The sequence below is a fragment of the Tinamus guttatus genome, unplaced genomic scaffold (genome assembly GCF_059628265.1).
Source record: "Tinamus guttatus ecotype Peru unplaced genomic scaffold, ASM5962826v1 Tinamus_guttatus_pri_ptg000089l, whole genome shotgun sequence".
NCBI classification, from domain to species: domain Eukaryota; kingdom Metazoa; phylum Chordata; class Aves; order Tinamiformes; family Tinamidae; genus Tinamus; species Tinamus guttatus.
In genome coordinates this window covers 1,317,644-1,332,631 of record NW_028288623.1, presented here as the reverse complement: position 1 = coordinate 1,332,631, position 14,988 = coordinate 1,317,644, and the positions used below count along the sequence as shown (strand labels likewise).

At 39.4% G+C, this 14,988-nt stretch overlaps 1 protein-coding gene across 3 annotated transcripts; it reads right to left on the bottom strand.

Moving 5' to 3' along the window:
• Positions 1–126: 126 nt before the first annotated feature.
• Positions 127–9,146, bottom strand: PTGR2 (prostaglandin reductase 2). 3 transcript variants are annotated; one of them, XM_088520453.1, is made up of 11 exons: positions 9,123–9,146; positions 8,317–8,385; positions 6,832–6,950; positions 5,730–5,921; positions 4,683–4,853; positions 4,208–4,227; positions 3,520–3,667; positions 2,477–2,598; positions 1,825–1,912; positions 1,041–1,080; positions 127–213 (listed from the first exon to the last, which is right to left on the bottom strand). In XM_088520453.1, exons 2-11 carry the CDS (start codon positions 8,351–8,353, stop codon positions 149–151), a joined length of 1,002 nt encoding a protein of 333 aa, XP_088376579.1. In that variant the 5' UTR covers positions 8,354–8,385; positions 9,123–9,146; the 3' UTR covers positions 127–148. The 3 variants fall into 3 exon arrangements, with proteins under 3 accessions (XP_088376579.1, XP_010226447.1, XP_088376580.1); XM_010228145.2 differs by lacking the exon at positions 4,208–4,227 and having other exon boundaries at positions 3,458–3,667; positions 9,123–9,141; XM_088520454.1 differs by lacking the exons at positions 4,208–4,227; positions 4,683–4,853 and having other exon boundaries at positions 3,458–3,667; positions 9,123–9,141.
• Positions 9,147–14,988: the final 5,842 nt, after the last annotated feature.

Sequence of the window (14,988 nt, the reverse complement as noted above, 5' to 3'; positions counted from 1 at the left end):
TCGAGGACAGAAACTTTTCCTGGTTCTGTTGAGTTTGCCATCATTAGCACTGCTGTAGTATTCCAATGTCTCTACTTTTAGAATACACAGAACAACTTCCTTCCATGAGAGAGAGGATCAAATTCATTTTTTCCTGGAGCAATGATTTTTACTTAGAAACTGAGACAATCTGTTTTCCAATATTGCCTCCATTCATCATGGACTGGAAAGCAGCTTCAAGAGAAATAAAGAAATAAATTAGTGTCAAGTAAGTACGCCAAGTAACTTCCTTTTTAAAAAATATTGTAGGAGCAAAAATATTAAATGGTTCCTGATAAAGGAGATACCATGTTTTGGACTTAAACATATTTATCTTTCATGACATGCTAAAAACGTTAGCCAGTAAGAAACTGCTACGGGCAGTTTTATATAATAATTTAAAAAACTGATTTGTAAGCATCAGTTTAGCCCTATACAGGTAATGATTACATTTGCTGCTACTGTGATATACTATACAAACATGAAACACAAAGGCAAGGCGTGACTTGAGACCTCCAAAAGGCTGTGGATTCTCCAAGTCTTTGTGAAAGCAAAAGGTTTCTATAAATATTCTCTTTTGTGCAATAAATATGGAAAGGTGAGCAAAAGAATAAATCTCTGAATAAACAAAGTATGAAATATAACTGCTATATTTGATCAAATTTCTTCAAAATGCATACGTATACCAGTAGGTAGCAACAACTTTCCAGACATAAACCCATAGCTATTGTTTTAGCTATTGTTTTAAATTTCTTTCTTTTTTTTTCCTGTAATCCTAAGATACTAAAGACTAAGTGGGCTAAATCATACCCTTGCCTGTATGTGAAAGGGAGCCATTCTCCAGCACATCACAAAGCATTTCAAAGCCTACTGAAATATGATCACCTACTACTTATTTTATTACAATATTGAAAGCGTGTTTTAGGTAAAAGAGGAAGTTGGTCTCTTCTGTCTGATGCAAGATTTAATCAAATCATTCTTAGAAAATGATAAAAATATTAGGAAATGGTATGAAATCTTACCACCAATGTTCTCCAAGCCTTCTACCACAGTCTCTCTGACCTGTCAATACAAGCAAGTCCTGTTAGTTTTCTTCAAACAAGACTAACATTTCTCAAAAAGGCTTCTCCTTGCCACAGAAATTACTGAAATCTAAAAAGTTCTCTTGCCTTAGCAGACAGTGATTTGTTGGGCCAGTTCTTTCATCAAAAGGGATTTTTTTTTCTTATAAACCTATAGGCAATTTAATCCTTCCGTCATAACTGAAATATCGTAACTACCAAATTTCTTATCTTGGAATGCAAACGAGAAGGTGAAGCCTCAGGAGAACTAACCAATCGCCTGAAGAACCGTAAACATTCCTTACAGGGCAAGGATGGATATAAAGCTTTTACCCAAAGTATTAAATGGCGATTAAAAAGCTTGAAGCAAAATTTCACATAAGATCCCCAAAAGCATTCAGGATGTTCCCTAAACAGGTATTCCAAAGTCCCTTAAAGTCCCTGGTCCCTTAAATGAAAAGTGCTTGCGCCCTGTGTTGAAAGAAAGAATTCAGATATCAGCAAGATGTAGTTTAAAAAGCCTGTCATAGTATAGTCTCAGCAGGTCTACCATCCTCAGCAGGTATTTTCTGAAACAGCCCCATCGTAGCAAGCTTTCATGTACACCTTGACATTCTTAAGCAACTCTGTTCAATTCAGAGGCATGGGAAGAAAGACAGGGACACAGAAATTGGAGTTCCTGTAGCTAGGCCGGCATCTGAGCAGGTAAAATCAAAGACCATAGATTAAATGTAAAAGTTCCTACCTTCAGTTTACCTTCTCTGATCCACTGACAGAGCTGTAAAACAGAAGCTTCTTGTTTGTCCATATAGTTCAAGACCAAGAACCTTTCCCTGTGAAAGAAAAGAATGAGCACTGCTTTAAGAAAGGTTGGTAAAGCATTTTGAAAAGAAAACTTTTCATGAAGAACACGCATTCCTGGAACTGAAGGATTCTTAGTACTAATTACAATGAGACACAGTGCGGAGTTTTGCAACCTTGTTGAGACAGCTCAGTGCAGCAGGAGTTTGATATTAAATAACACGGATTTTCAGTAAAGGACTTCTGCCTGTTTCAAGAGAAGAGAGTAATAAAAATCTGTTCTGCCAGAGGAATAAGCAAAATGCCAGGGACAAAAAAAGAATTTTGATTACAGGAGGTCAATCTTGTGCAGAAGACCAGAAGTGTCCCCAGCTTCCTGAAATACCCTGAATGGCAAATCCCCTAAGATTTGGTTTCTAATCACTGCCTTAACTTTACCTGATGGGAGATTCAGCAACTCCCAGAGCCATGACAAAATCTTTTACCCGTATATGTTTGTCAATTCCCATTATCTAACAAAAACTAAATACTACAAAAGGAATAATGTAAAGAATCTGTCTGGAACCTAGAGGCAAGTGTTGCAGGAGAAAAAGTACCTTGTGATATTCTTTTCCTTCTGTATTTTTTCCACCTCAGGAGGCAGTGGTGGAGGATAAGGCACATCTTTGTTATACTGAGAGATCTGTCCACACAGGATTATATGGCTGTTCTGATTCATCTGTTTGAGACAGCATAAGTGAGAAAAATAACTTTCCTTGGTTTCAGGAATCACATTATTCAGAGATGTGTTAGAATATATTGCAGAACTTCCACACAGGTATCTTTATTCAAAGCCACTTTTCTCAGAAAAGTAGGAAAAGAGTATGAGAATTGTGTGCAATCCCAATTAACCTATAAGAAAATTAAACAGTTACATGCAGGGCACTAGTGGAGAATAAATGCTATGCAGCATATGTATCATTTATTAAGACATTAAAAGGAGGTTCTTAATACCATAAGGAAATGTTATTATACTGGATGCCTTTTTTTTCAGAAGATTGGAAGAGGACAAAGCAAATTGGATACAGCTCTGTGGATATAATTGTCAGTGCACTACAGGGCAGAAACGAATGGTCACAGTTCGGAGCTCCCACTGATGGCAATGCCACCAAAGCCACCCTGTGACAAGACAGACACTGCAGTTTCATATTAACAGTGAAGGGGGCTGGTTAAAAGCCTTTATGGAGGGCTAGCAGGGCCGCTCTTTTCTGAAGCCAGGAAAACAAAACTGACAAACTACAAGATTACAGGAAAGATTTTTACAGTATTATCAGGTCTGCTGGCCAAAGAAGCAAGAGATTAGAACCAGAAACTGTGTTTCTGTTTACAGACAGACAGACTAGTCTAGTTGACAGACACTAATTTCAAATATTTGGACTAGTTTTTCTTAGGACCTGGATCAGCACCAAGATCAGATCCATGGAAATGGAAAATCAAATCTGCCATAGTGCAGGCTGGTCTCAGTATGAGTCAACTCCAAGCCGGGCAAGAACACTTGGGAGAATGATGAGAATAAATCTTGCAGCTGGTATAATCACCTGATTTATAACTGCATCGCTGATGTCTCCCCCAACATTGTCAAAATAAACATCCACACCACCTGGACAGAGTTCACGTAGCTGCTCTGCCACGTTCCCCTTCTTGTAATTGATAGCAGCATCAAAGCCCATTTCTGAGACCAAAATGGAGCACTTCTCATCCGTGCCAGCAATCCCCACGACTCTACTGCAGCCCTCCAGGTGGCCAATCTACAGAAGCAGAGATAAAAAATAAAGAAATAAAATAAAATAAGAGAATTTAGATCATTCATCTGCCCAGGCACAAAAGTGCCAGAAGGATAAAAGGCAATATTAAAGGGTCCTAGTAATACTCCCCATTCTACTAACTAAACCCCCGACAATTAAGTTCACTGCATGCTTCCACCTCATGTGACAAAGTTTCCATTAAATGTCATTTTGTTATTCCCTCCCTCCACACATGGAAAAGGCAGATACCTTCAGGTCTGCTCTCTTTCCAAACTCACTGACTGCAGGAATCTTAGTCTGTAGAATTACCAATGATTAGCAATCCCTGAGGTTTTACGTGACATAAAGTCACCATTTGCCAAGTACCATAACATAGTCAATAGAGCTGAAAAGACTGGACAATAATTGATTTAAATACATTCTTCATAGATTTGCTTGCACAATGTTGCTTCCTAATTCATCTTAAGATCTTAAACTTCCTCACTACTTGTTCTGTTATACATATATATAATGTACATACATATCAAACACACACAAACTTACCTGTACCTTTTTCTGCAAAGCTGAGGAGGATAAACAAAAATACAATTTACTAAAACACGCTAGTTCTCAAAATACAAAGAATGTAGTAGAAACCAACACAAAGAAGGGCTTACTACAGTTTCCACTGCATTCTAACACAGAAAAAAAAGAAGTTGCCATTCAATTCAAAGATTACAGCAAACAGCAGACTAATTAATAGCTATACAGTCGATACATGTATTTACACCATCTACTTATGCTAGTGACAAGCAGTCACCATCTTAGACAGTTTTGCTCCCATGCAGTTGCAGGAAACCGAAGTTTCACACTTAAAAACTCTCTCAATGAGTGTGTGAGTCAAATCTGTTAATGAGGCCCCTCCCATAAAGTTATATCTGCTTATGTTTATAATGCTTTTATCTGTTTGTCTACTATCAGTATGTTTCACAGGACAAACTTTGTAAGGGCGCCCTTTGTAGGTCGCAAGCCTGCTTACCTGGCCAGCCAAAGAACCACAAGCTCCAGCAGCGCCGCTCACCACCATGGTCTGGTTTGCGCCGGCGCTCACGTGTCCCTTCTCTTTGATACCTAGCAAGGCAGTCAGGCCTGTAAGCCCAGCAGCGCCGAGAAAGAAGGAAAGGCGCCCGTCTACGAGCTGTGGAACAAGCTGCAAGGCAGAAATGTGTGGTGCTGTTCACTTCTTTTAAACTTGGAGTTTTGCTACTTATTATTTGGTTAGCTGGCAAGATATGGCTCTGACTCAGGGTATTTACAAGATGAAGCGCAAGCTAGCAAGGATAAACTAGCTTTAAAATAGCTTTACCTTAAGAACAAGTTCATACAAAATGAAACAAATATGTAATTTCTTTATTTTTCTAAACATTTTTAAACAATATCACTCTCAAGAACTACCATTATGAACACATCAAAAAACAGTTGAGAGAGAATTCATTTCCAACAGAGCTGAACTACTCCTATGCTAGTTTAAGGGGTAAAATAGCACCACTACCAAACATTGAGAGTTTATACAGAGAGTCCTAAAGCAAACTTCTTGAGAACCATACGTCCTCAAGCTCCAGTAATTTTCTGTGTTGCATGAGGATGATAAAAACAATGTACCTAATGTACTGTTGCATCTCTCCAGAAATACTTGATGCCGATTACTCTTTCTTTTATGACTGGAAAATGTCAAGTAGAAACTTTCACTGACATGTCCTTTCTGAATTAAATATATCTAAAGCAGTTTATGTCTTAGGACTACACTCCCATGGATTGGGACTTCTATCTAGAATTGAGATAATAGATTAACAGATACTAACAGAAGCAGCTTGAAGGAAATTTATCAACAATTTTACAAGTGAAGTAACACTGACACCTCTGGTGACCAGCAAAAGCATGCCCATTTCTCTTTGTTAAAAATAAACAGGGAGAAATTGATACATATTTTGCCACATGTGAGTTGACCCACCTTTCGAGAACTGTTTGCTTCAATAAAACACAGAGTTAGAACAATCTGGAGCTTGGGGGTTTACATACGCATTACCTTTTGCAGTGAGCTTCCATCTAGAATGGCCACTGTCTGCCAGGGCCATTTGAAGGAAGTTACAAAATCTCCTTTGGCAAAGTTGTTGTGCTTGCTCTCCTCCACAACGCCAATGCCCCCACCATCAGCAGCTTCAGACAGCTGCCAGGGCAGCAGGTAATCTGAGCCTGTATCTTCATTCATTCGGCAGCGCTGAAAGATAAGGCTTTAGGGAGAAGCTCTTGTGGAACACAAGGTTTGTTTTTAAGTTCAAGTAAAGCTTGAGATGAGATCAGTTTAAAACATCAAACACAGAGGGCTACACAAAAATCTGTCAGTGAGCGCCAAACATTCATTTTCTTTTCTTAGATCTCTTTTCCCCATTCGCTCAGTACAAAGGGAGGATAATTTTAATCTCCTTCAGCAGAGCTACCAAAGCCAACACATCTAACAGATGCTGCCTCAAAATCTGACTTGCAACTGAAGAAAACTGGATTGGGTCTGAAGAGAATCCTATCAATGGCATTATTTAACTGGATGGATCATGGAAACAGAGGATTGAAACCAACAGCTAGGAGTCATCTAGTCCTTCCACATGCAGTGAGGAAGAGTCAGAGAAGAAGATACTTAGATTATTCCTGACAGATGTGTGCCTAATTAAACATCTCAAAATCTTTTTTTTTTCAGATCTCCCCATGTAGTCTGAATTAGTATTTTAATATTCTTATACTTTTCATTAATGTCCAAGATAAATCTACTTTCTTGTAATTAAGACTATTCCTTTTCTTCCATCTGCATCAATGTGCAGAACAAATGATCATCATTTTCTTTATAGCAAACTTTTATATACTAGCAGACTGGTCTGACAGTTCTCTTTTACATACATATATATATGACATACACACATACATATATACATATGTGTGTATAAATGTGATACATTAATGCCAAATTCTTTTCTAATATTGTTTCATCAGAAGGAACAGATATACTGATTTATACCAGACAGACATTTGTCTCTACACCTGATAACGTTAATATTAAATATGGTGGCAAGTACAAAGGTAAAACCATTTATTTTTAAAGGGATTCTCCAGGCTTAACTCTTAAGCCCATCACCTACCATGTAGGGATCCACAGAGAGATAAAGGGTTCTAACACGGACTTGTCCCTCTTGGACTGTATCCGATATTGTACTTTGCTCTAGTCGGAAGTTTTCAGCGACTGGCACTCCATTTTTACCTGTAATTATTTTAAAATTAAACAAATAAATCAGAATAGATCTTCCTTAAAATAAACAAAAGCCTTCTCCTTTTAATGAAGGATGGTCCTTTCTTTTTTTTAAGTAAACATTTTTTTTAATCAGTATACATCTACTCAGTAACTTTCAAATTTTGTATTACATAGTAAACTTAGACAGGAGTACCACCAAACTGAAGACCTACAACACAACCTAATCCACAGACTTTTCCAAAACGTTTAGCTAATTCCTGCACATTCAGCACCAGAGGCTCTTTGAGAGCTTCTTTATGCTTTAAACTTGATGCTGCCTGCTGCTGGGCAGGAGTTCTGGGCCACACAGGACCTCAGTGGGCACCAGGACTCCACATGCTCACTAAGGCCTGCCCAGGCCTTCCCTGGAGATGCCATGAGAGGCACTGGCCCAGCTGCCAGCGACCTTGCCTTTCGGCTCTGCTCTCCTCTCCTCAGCAGCAAGACAAGCCACAAACCAAAAGCACCTTGGCATCTGGTTGGTCAAACAAAAACTGCTGGGATTAGTGACCCATTAGCTAGAAATCTGAAGTGGACTAATGACATGTAAAATATCTCCTAAGGCTCATAATATATTATTAAATTGCTTACAAGTCATATTGCATATTCTGTAGCCACAGATGCATACTCAAATGCAGTTGTGTCTGAAACACATATCCTTGCCATAACTAGTGCTATTCAGATTTGCAAGAGACCTTTTGATCTAGTTTTAGTGCATTTTATTGATGAATGTATTTGAACATCTTGAACCTATCTTGATCCACTTAAATATAACCTGTCGCTTTTGTTGATCTATCAAAATTGGGGTTACTCAAACCAGTATAAAGCACATGCGCTTCTTGACAGCTTCCCTGCTGAACTCACTATTCCAAAAACTGGGATGACATCCGTCACAGAACAAATATGTGAGCAGGGAAGTTAACAAAATTCTCAAAAGCATAAATTTTAAAAGCACTTTGAAACATGTGAGTAAAAACAGATTCAACACTTACTAAAAGGAAGCAAACAAAAAAAGCACAGCAAAATATTTTGTTTTGGGACTTCTCTCAAAAGTGAATACAAAAAGAAAAATAGAGAAATACAAAGAAGTGTTTGATATTTTTGGTTCACTTAGCGTCTCTAACCTTAGGGATACTACAAATGAATCTTCTTCTCACCTATGCGTTTAGAAGTCTGCACATGCAGACTGAATAGATACAATTCACAGTAAACTTTGTTCATTGCCGCACACACTAACTAAATATCTTAAACTAATTTCTGTCTTCAACCTTACCGTTTTGGATTATTACACAACCATAACAAGCACACTGCTCCTTTATCCCAGAAAAATACATACCCGGGCGCGAGTTCAGCACTACCCTTTGTATAATCATCCCTGTTCTTGCAGCAGTTTTACCCTGGGCCCCTAAAGAGAAAACATTATTTGAAGAATTAAGACACACAGTTTCTTGAGAAAGAGCACAGGCCAAAGTACTCAGTAATTTAGAAATGGAGGAGAGGACAGAACAGGGAATTGGGACATTTCAACACCACTTGCAAATCCAAAGGGAAAGATAATATTCAAGCTATCTCCTAAACAATGCTAACAGACAGTGGCAATACCAGCCTCCAAAAGGTGAGTGGTGCCTGGTGCCATGGGCTGCTCCCCAGCTGTGCTGCTGGCAAGCATGGCAACAACAAGCTGCTTGCAAACCCCAGCGTGACAGCAATAAGAAACATCTGACAAAAGTATGCAAACACAAATAGGTCATCCAAAATGAACTACAGCTGTTTTTAAGGCAAACTGCAGACCGTGTCCCCTTACATTGGTGATGCGAGCAAAATCCTGCCTTAATAATAAGCAGATATACTTCCAGAGACCCAGAATTTCACCTGTTCTTTGAGGTTTCTGTAAAAGCCCATGTTTCACAGATAATTGTCTCTGCCACAAGGCACAGCAGATTTTGAATATTTTAGATCATTTGATATGTATTGATATCCTGTGAAAACCATTGCTCAGCTGAATCCATAGCCTGCCATCACTGACAATTAAAAAAAAAATAGTGGGCCTCACCTACTTCAGTACTAATTCCAGAAATCATATGAAACAACCTCAAATGAAAATAAACAAGCAAACACGTGAATAAAGCATTTCCCACTTACCTCGTTAAAGATGTTTCTTTATATAATGTCACAGTAGTGTCTTCTGGAAAGATTGACAAACAAAATTAATTCTGCAAACATCATGCCTGCAAATATATTTCTATCCATAATCCCATCAAGCTCTTTTTCAAGTACAGAGAAGGAAGTTTAATACTAACATATTCTATTTTTAGTCTTTGAAGCTTTGCTTTACATTTAAATATTTCTTTACAATATCGACATCCCAAATTCAAGTAGAAATGTACTGATGCATGGAAACAAAAAAAAAAAAAAGATTGATCTATGTTCAGCAGCAGAGCTTAATTAGGAAAAGAAGGAAAGAAGGGAAATAAAAGAGGAAAGGAAGATAGTGCTAGTTTAAAAACATATGCTACAATTCACTTCATAAGTAACACATGTTACTGCACAATAAAATACAGAAGCTAATAAAGAGATAAATAAAAATCCATTAATATACCCACACAGTTGATAGAATCTCCAGAGTAAATACTTTCATGAGACACCCTTAGAGGAAGATAAACTTTGGCAAATATTAGGTTCAGCATCCTGTTCTCCTACAGATTTCCTGTGTGACCCCGGGCATGTCACTTTGTGCACTTTTTGTAAAATATTTTCCAAAACATAATTCCAGATTTCCAAGAGGCCAGGTCCACGCTCGCAAGGACCCCTTCTGACTTCATAAACATCAACTTGCACATTTTAATCTTATATTCCATGTTGTTACATTTACACTACAGTTTAAATGGCTACACTTTGTATTGTAGAATAGCTGAATCCTCCTAAAATAGTTGGGCTGACAATACTGTAAAAATTGGATTCAAATGGTATGGTTGTCATCCACAGAGCAACTATTTTAGCAGCTGGAAAGCTATGCCAATTTATACATTGTCAGATGTACCTAGTGCAATTTTAAAGAATAACCATAGTTGGGGTAACTAAGTTGCTCACATACAGGACTTGGGTTAAGTTCACAGCCATTAATGAAATTGCTTTGTGCAGAAAGAGGAGCTAAGGATGAAGTGAATATAAATCAATCTGATTGTTTACAATCAGCACATCATTCCTTTAGAGACTATTAATACTCAGTAATAATCATTGATGGTACTGTGTGTTTTGATCTGCTGTTTATAAACCCTACTGTTTTGGCAGGATTGCTGCACAGTTCATCCATCCATTACAGAAACTCCACTGTCAGAGTTGCGGAACTGACTCAAATTTGTGATATCCTCAAGTCATTAAACAGACTATATTATGCAAACACACACAAAAGCGATTTGAACAAGGGCACAGACCATTAAAAACATTTTATTGTGCCTAACACATGCACAGAACCCTTGCAATATTTGTTTCCTATCACAGTAGAGAAATGGTTCAAAAAAAAAAGATATTAAAACAAATGAAAAGTAATAGAATGGCCTAGGAAAATGAGAGTTGTAAAAAAATGCACAGTGTAATGTTAGACTACTTTCCTGAATGTCTGAAGTGCTGAAGAAAGAAAAATTCTGTTGATTTTCCAGGTCACGTTAATGGCTTGTGGTTGAGAGGCTGGTATACTAATACAGCCTGAAGATCTTCCAGATATTGTGGGTGGGTGGACAGAAAGAAGGCAGACTGGTGACTAAAGTCACTCATTCTATGACAGCTATCACAGTAAAATACAATGCTGGAGATGGACTTTTACTTCTAAATATAACTGCCATTGCTCTGCAGTAAAAGTCAGTATGACATTGCACAAGCAAATGTACACACAAATGTCATAATATAAAATGAAACAACCCAACTTTCTCCATGTGAAAAACAATAAGTAAGGAAAATATTTGACTTTCTATCCTTTAGTACTGTTTACAGAGGAAAGCTTTTGAAGCGAAGAGATTTTTCAAAGTGAAATAAATTGGATTTATATCATACACATGATCCTTTTAATACATGTTTAATGCCAGTGTGAAGGACACTTTTGAAAGTTATTTTAGAGACCAGCAGCAAGCAGCATACAGTACCATTTACGTTTTTCTAACCAAAAACAGCTTGACTTGATTTTTTTCTTAAAATTAAATGGAGTAGATAGTGTAATTGCAAGTTTAAAAAACAGCATGCTATGCCAGTACCCTCTGACTCACCCTACAAGTGCAGGAGCAATAGGCAGCCCAACTGCAGTATCTCCAGCTGAGCCTCAGGTATGTTTTATAGCCCAGGTTTATTCTTTTCCCCCTTTCTCCTTCTTTTCTCATTTTTGCAAACAGACACATAACAGCTCCTTTTAAAAGATTTACATAAACTCCTCAGCACTAAAGTCTCCTAAACAACGGTAACAGACAGTGGCAATACCAGCTGCTGTTTATTTGTCCTGGAGTTGGTTCCTAAAACTACCTGACATTGCCTGTAAGGTCCTTTTTTTTCAGTTGCTTATACTTTTGCCAAAATGATTCAACTGCTTCCAAGCTGTTACAGGCCATGCCAGGTCCAATCTAGCGAAGAAAGGAAGAGCAGGCAGAAAGGAAGAGCAGGCCAGGTAGCGTGGGCAGTGACAGTGGTCAATTCAAACTGAGCAGAAAAATAAGACTGAAGTCTTCTGAAACTGTGTTGTCAAAAAGACTGGACTTGCAGATTCTCAGAGGAAACAAAAAGAAATCAAGGAAGAATGATTCTGAAGCAGAAAGGAAAGAGGAGAAGGATTGGCACTAAGAAAGAAAAATTTGGCAAAAACACCAACTTAATGGCCAGCAGAGCAGAGAGGAAAGAAATAATGGAGAGAATAATGGAGAACGAGAATGATGGATGAGATGGGACCAAGGAAAGAGATGGGAATAACTAGTCAAGACCATAGGATTGGACAAAATAATGGTAACTATCTGGCAGAACTTGACTAGTTGCGTAAGTCTTCCCTACCTAGGGAATTAGAGGTGTGTTACTGAAGGGGCAAATCCAAACCTTCAAAAAATTAGGAAAAGCCAGAGTTAATATTGTCTGTGTCAATGAGGAAGAAAAATGCATGGCATAAGAAAAGAAGTACTTTCATGAACTGAATTATGCAGTTTTCCTAAGATCTCACATTTCATCACTGAATTTTATGGGGCAACTGAAGTTCCTCCCACAGCATTTTCTCCAATGTGGATTCTCTGGCAGAGTCTAGATCAAAATTTCTAGCAGTGACAGGCATTTGTATCTACATATGATAGGACTGTATGAACTTTGCATTTTGGATCTAGTGCCAAATGTCAAAAGCTCTCAGGTGCAATCTCTTTAAAAATATATTTTTAATTGTATTGTATTGAAATTGCTTAAAACTTGTTTAAAAATACCAACTCACAAGACCGACTTCACGTGAGCAGAATTTCAAGCCAGGAATGCACGCAGGAACGCAGATTGCTCCCAGGGTGCAAAAGAACCTCCCCTATTGTTTTTTTTTTTTTTCTTTTTTCCCCTTGAGAGGAAGTCAGTGATACAGCCCGCTGCCTCCCAGCTGAGGGCAACCCCGGTGCGCGGCGCTATGCAACTTCCCAGGGGCGACCAAAGGTCAGGCCAGGAATTGCCACTGTCAGAGGTCACTGGGCACCTGCAGATGATTCAAAATCAAGAGTTTCCGAAAGTGAAGATGGAACAACGTAGAGAAAAGGACGTGAGACGACAGGCAACCCGGGGTGTTCAGCAGGTAGGCGCAAAGCAGCAGCCCTTGCCAGGTGCCCCGGACGAATCCCAGGAGAAGGGGACCTCCCACGCAGCCCAGGCCACGTGGGCTCAGGAAGACCGGCCGCACACCCCGGTTTTTTTTTGGGGGGGGGGATGAGCTACTCTAATCCTAGGGGTTTTCTAAACCGACCCCCCGCGGCGATCGCTACGGGCAGCGCAGCCGCGAGGGCCCCACTCACCGCGACGACCGTTGCGCTGCAAGCCCCGCCCCAACCGCCGCCACCTCCCTCCTGCGCACGCGCACCCGCCGGCCCCAGGCGAGCAAATGGCGGCGGCCGCCGGGGGCGGGGCCTGTCCGCAGCGCGCGGGGCGTTTGCGGGGCCGCCGCTCGCTGCGCCGCGGGGCTGTTGCTGTTGTGTTTGCAGGTTAATAATCCCTCCTGGGATTGTTTTTCCTCCTCAGGCAGGAGAAAAAAAAAAAGGTTAATGAGGGGACTTGCACCCCATATTTGCCTTTTTACTAATTTTCATTTATTTTTTTCCCGCCAAATTTGGTTGCTCTAATGTAAGAGCTGCCTACTGTAATGCACTTGGGTTAAGCTTCTACGGCTGGGGTGCCTCTAGGTTTGAACAGGTGAATGTATCTGTTGGGCAGAAAGCTTCTGTTAAAGTGGGCGAATGCTGGCTTGCCTCGTGCTTATGCAAGAATAGAGCGGTGCAATTATTGCGGATATAATTAATTTGGGAATCAATTTTATGTGTCATTATATGAGCAAACAGGAAAAGATGGCTGAGTACTCCCTGTTAATTGGGAAGTGGTGTATCTTAATGGCTAGTAGTAATTGGAGGGAAAATGGGGAAAAGGTACACTGCATGGACAAATTTATCTATAAAGACAATACCACTTTAGATTTTATATATAGAATCATAGAATACTTAGGGTTGGAAGGGACCTCTAGAGATCATCTAGTCCACCCCCCCTGCATACACAGGGTGACCTAGAGCACGTGGCACAGGACTGCGTCCAAGCGGGTTTTGAAGATCTCCAGAGAAGGAGACTCCACAACCTCTCTGGGCAGCCTGTTCCAGTGCTCTGTCACCCTCACTGTTAAGAATTTTTTCCTTAAGTTCCTGTGGAACTTTTGGTGCTTCAGTTTCTGGCCATTTCCTCTAGTATATATACATATATATATATACAATTACAAAGCAAAAGGTTTGGCAAACGGCTGCCAAGGTCTTTGCATGACCCCCCTTTCTCTTGTTTGGTATATGGTGGCTTTGTATCTTCCACAAACAAGGTCATCCTGAAGTATGGTTATGGCAGTCACGTACCATATATGCGTCTTTTTAGGCCTTATACTCCCCTTTGCCCACTATTTTCTCTTTTGTTAAGTCCTGCTTGCTTGGAAGTGAGGCTATTGTGAAATAAATGTTCTGAAATTAAAGGTATGAATTAAACAGGCAGTAGCCGTTCTGCACTGACTTGTGTCATGGATGTATGTGCTACACCAGGGTGCCTTTTTGTGGTGTAGCACGATACACATCAAGCTAAACGAAACCACACAAATTGATCCCTCGATGTGGAACAACGCAGTCCACACAAGGAGGCTGTTGTGGAGCGAGTATTACATAACATGTTATGGGTTATTACCAAATATAAGCGAGGCTAAATCAGGCTGGATGTCATTGCTTTGAGTTCAATCAGAGAAGGGGCAGAGCTGAAATGGGGCAGGTGATGATGCTGGAAGGGCAGCTGATGCCATTCAGCTGAGTGCAGGCCCTTGCTTGCCTCAGTTGATACTCTCCTAGGTTTAGAGTTTTCTCTGAGATGTCAAAGTCTGGAGACTTTTTTTTTTTTTTTTAAAAAAAAAGATTGACTTACTGTTTGCCTGACAATGAATCATTTTTTTGTCCCTTGATATTCGAACAATGAACCTTACATACGGCACATAGGTTGTAAGGCTTAAATGCTTTTCAAAAATTAAGTAATTCTGTTCCTTTACCAAACTTTTCTGGGTTTATGGATCATATTGCTGAGAGTATATAATAATGCCAGGTTACTTATTACACGTTTCCTTGTTCATATGTATCTCATAATCTTGACAGATGAGTTCCCTTTCTTTATTATTTTTACTTAATATATCTGGAAAATAAGCCTTTCTAAATCTGTCAAGATTAATAGTACATATGTTGGTTACCTAATTGAAATGTTTTGGCTATCAAAAGCCTCTGGGGATGTG

Excerpts from the sequence above, each read along its gene's own strand:
- PTGR2 (XM_010228145.2), bottom strand. The coding sequence starts at position 8,353 with ATGATTATACAAAGGGTAGTGCTGAACTCGCGCCCGG. Across the intron at positions 4,854-5,729 it reads ATGGAAGCTCACTGCAAAAG|CTTGTTCCACAGCTCGTAGA; the intron begins GTAATGCGTATG and ends TCTGCCTTGCAG. Across the intron at positions 1,913-2,476 it reads AAGGAAAAGAATATCACAAG|GGAAAGGTTCTTGGTCTTGA; the intron begins GTACTTTTTCTC and ends TTTCTTTCACAG.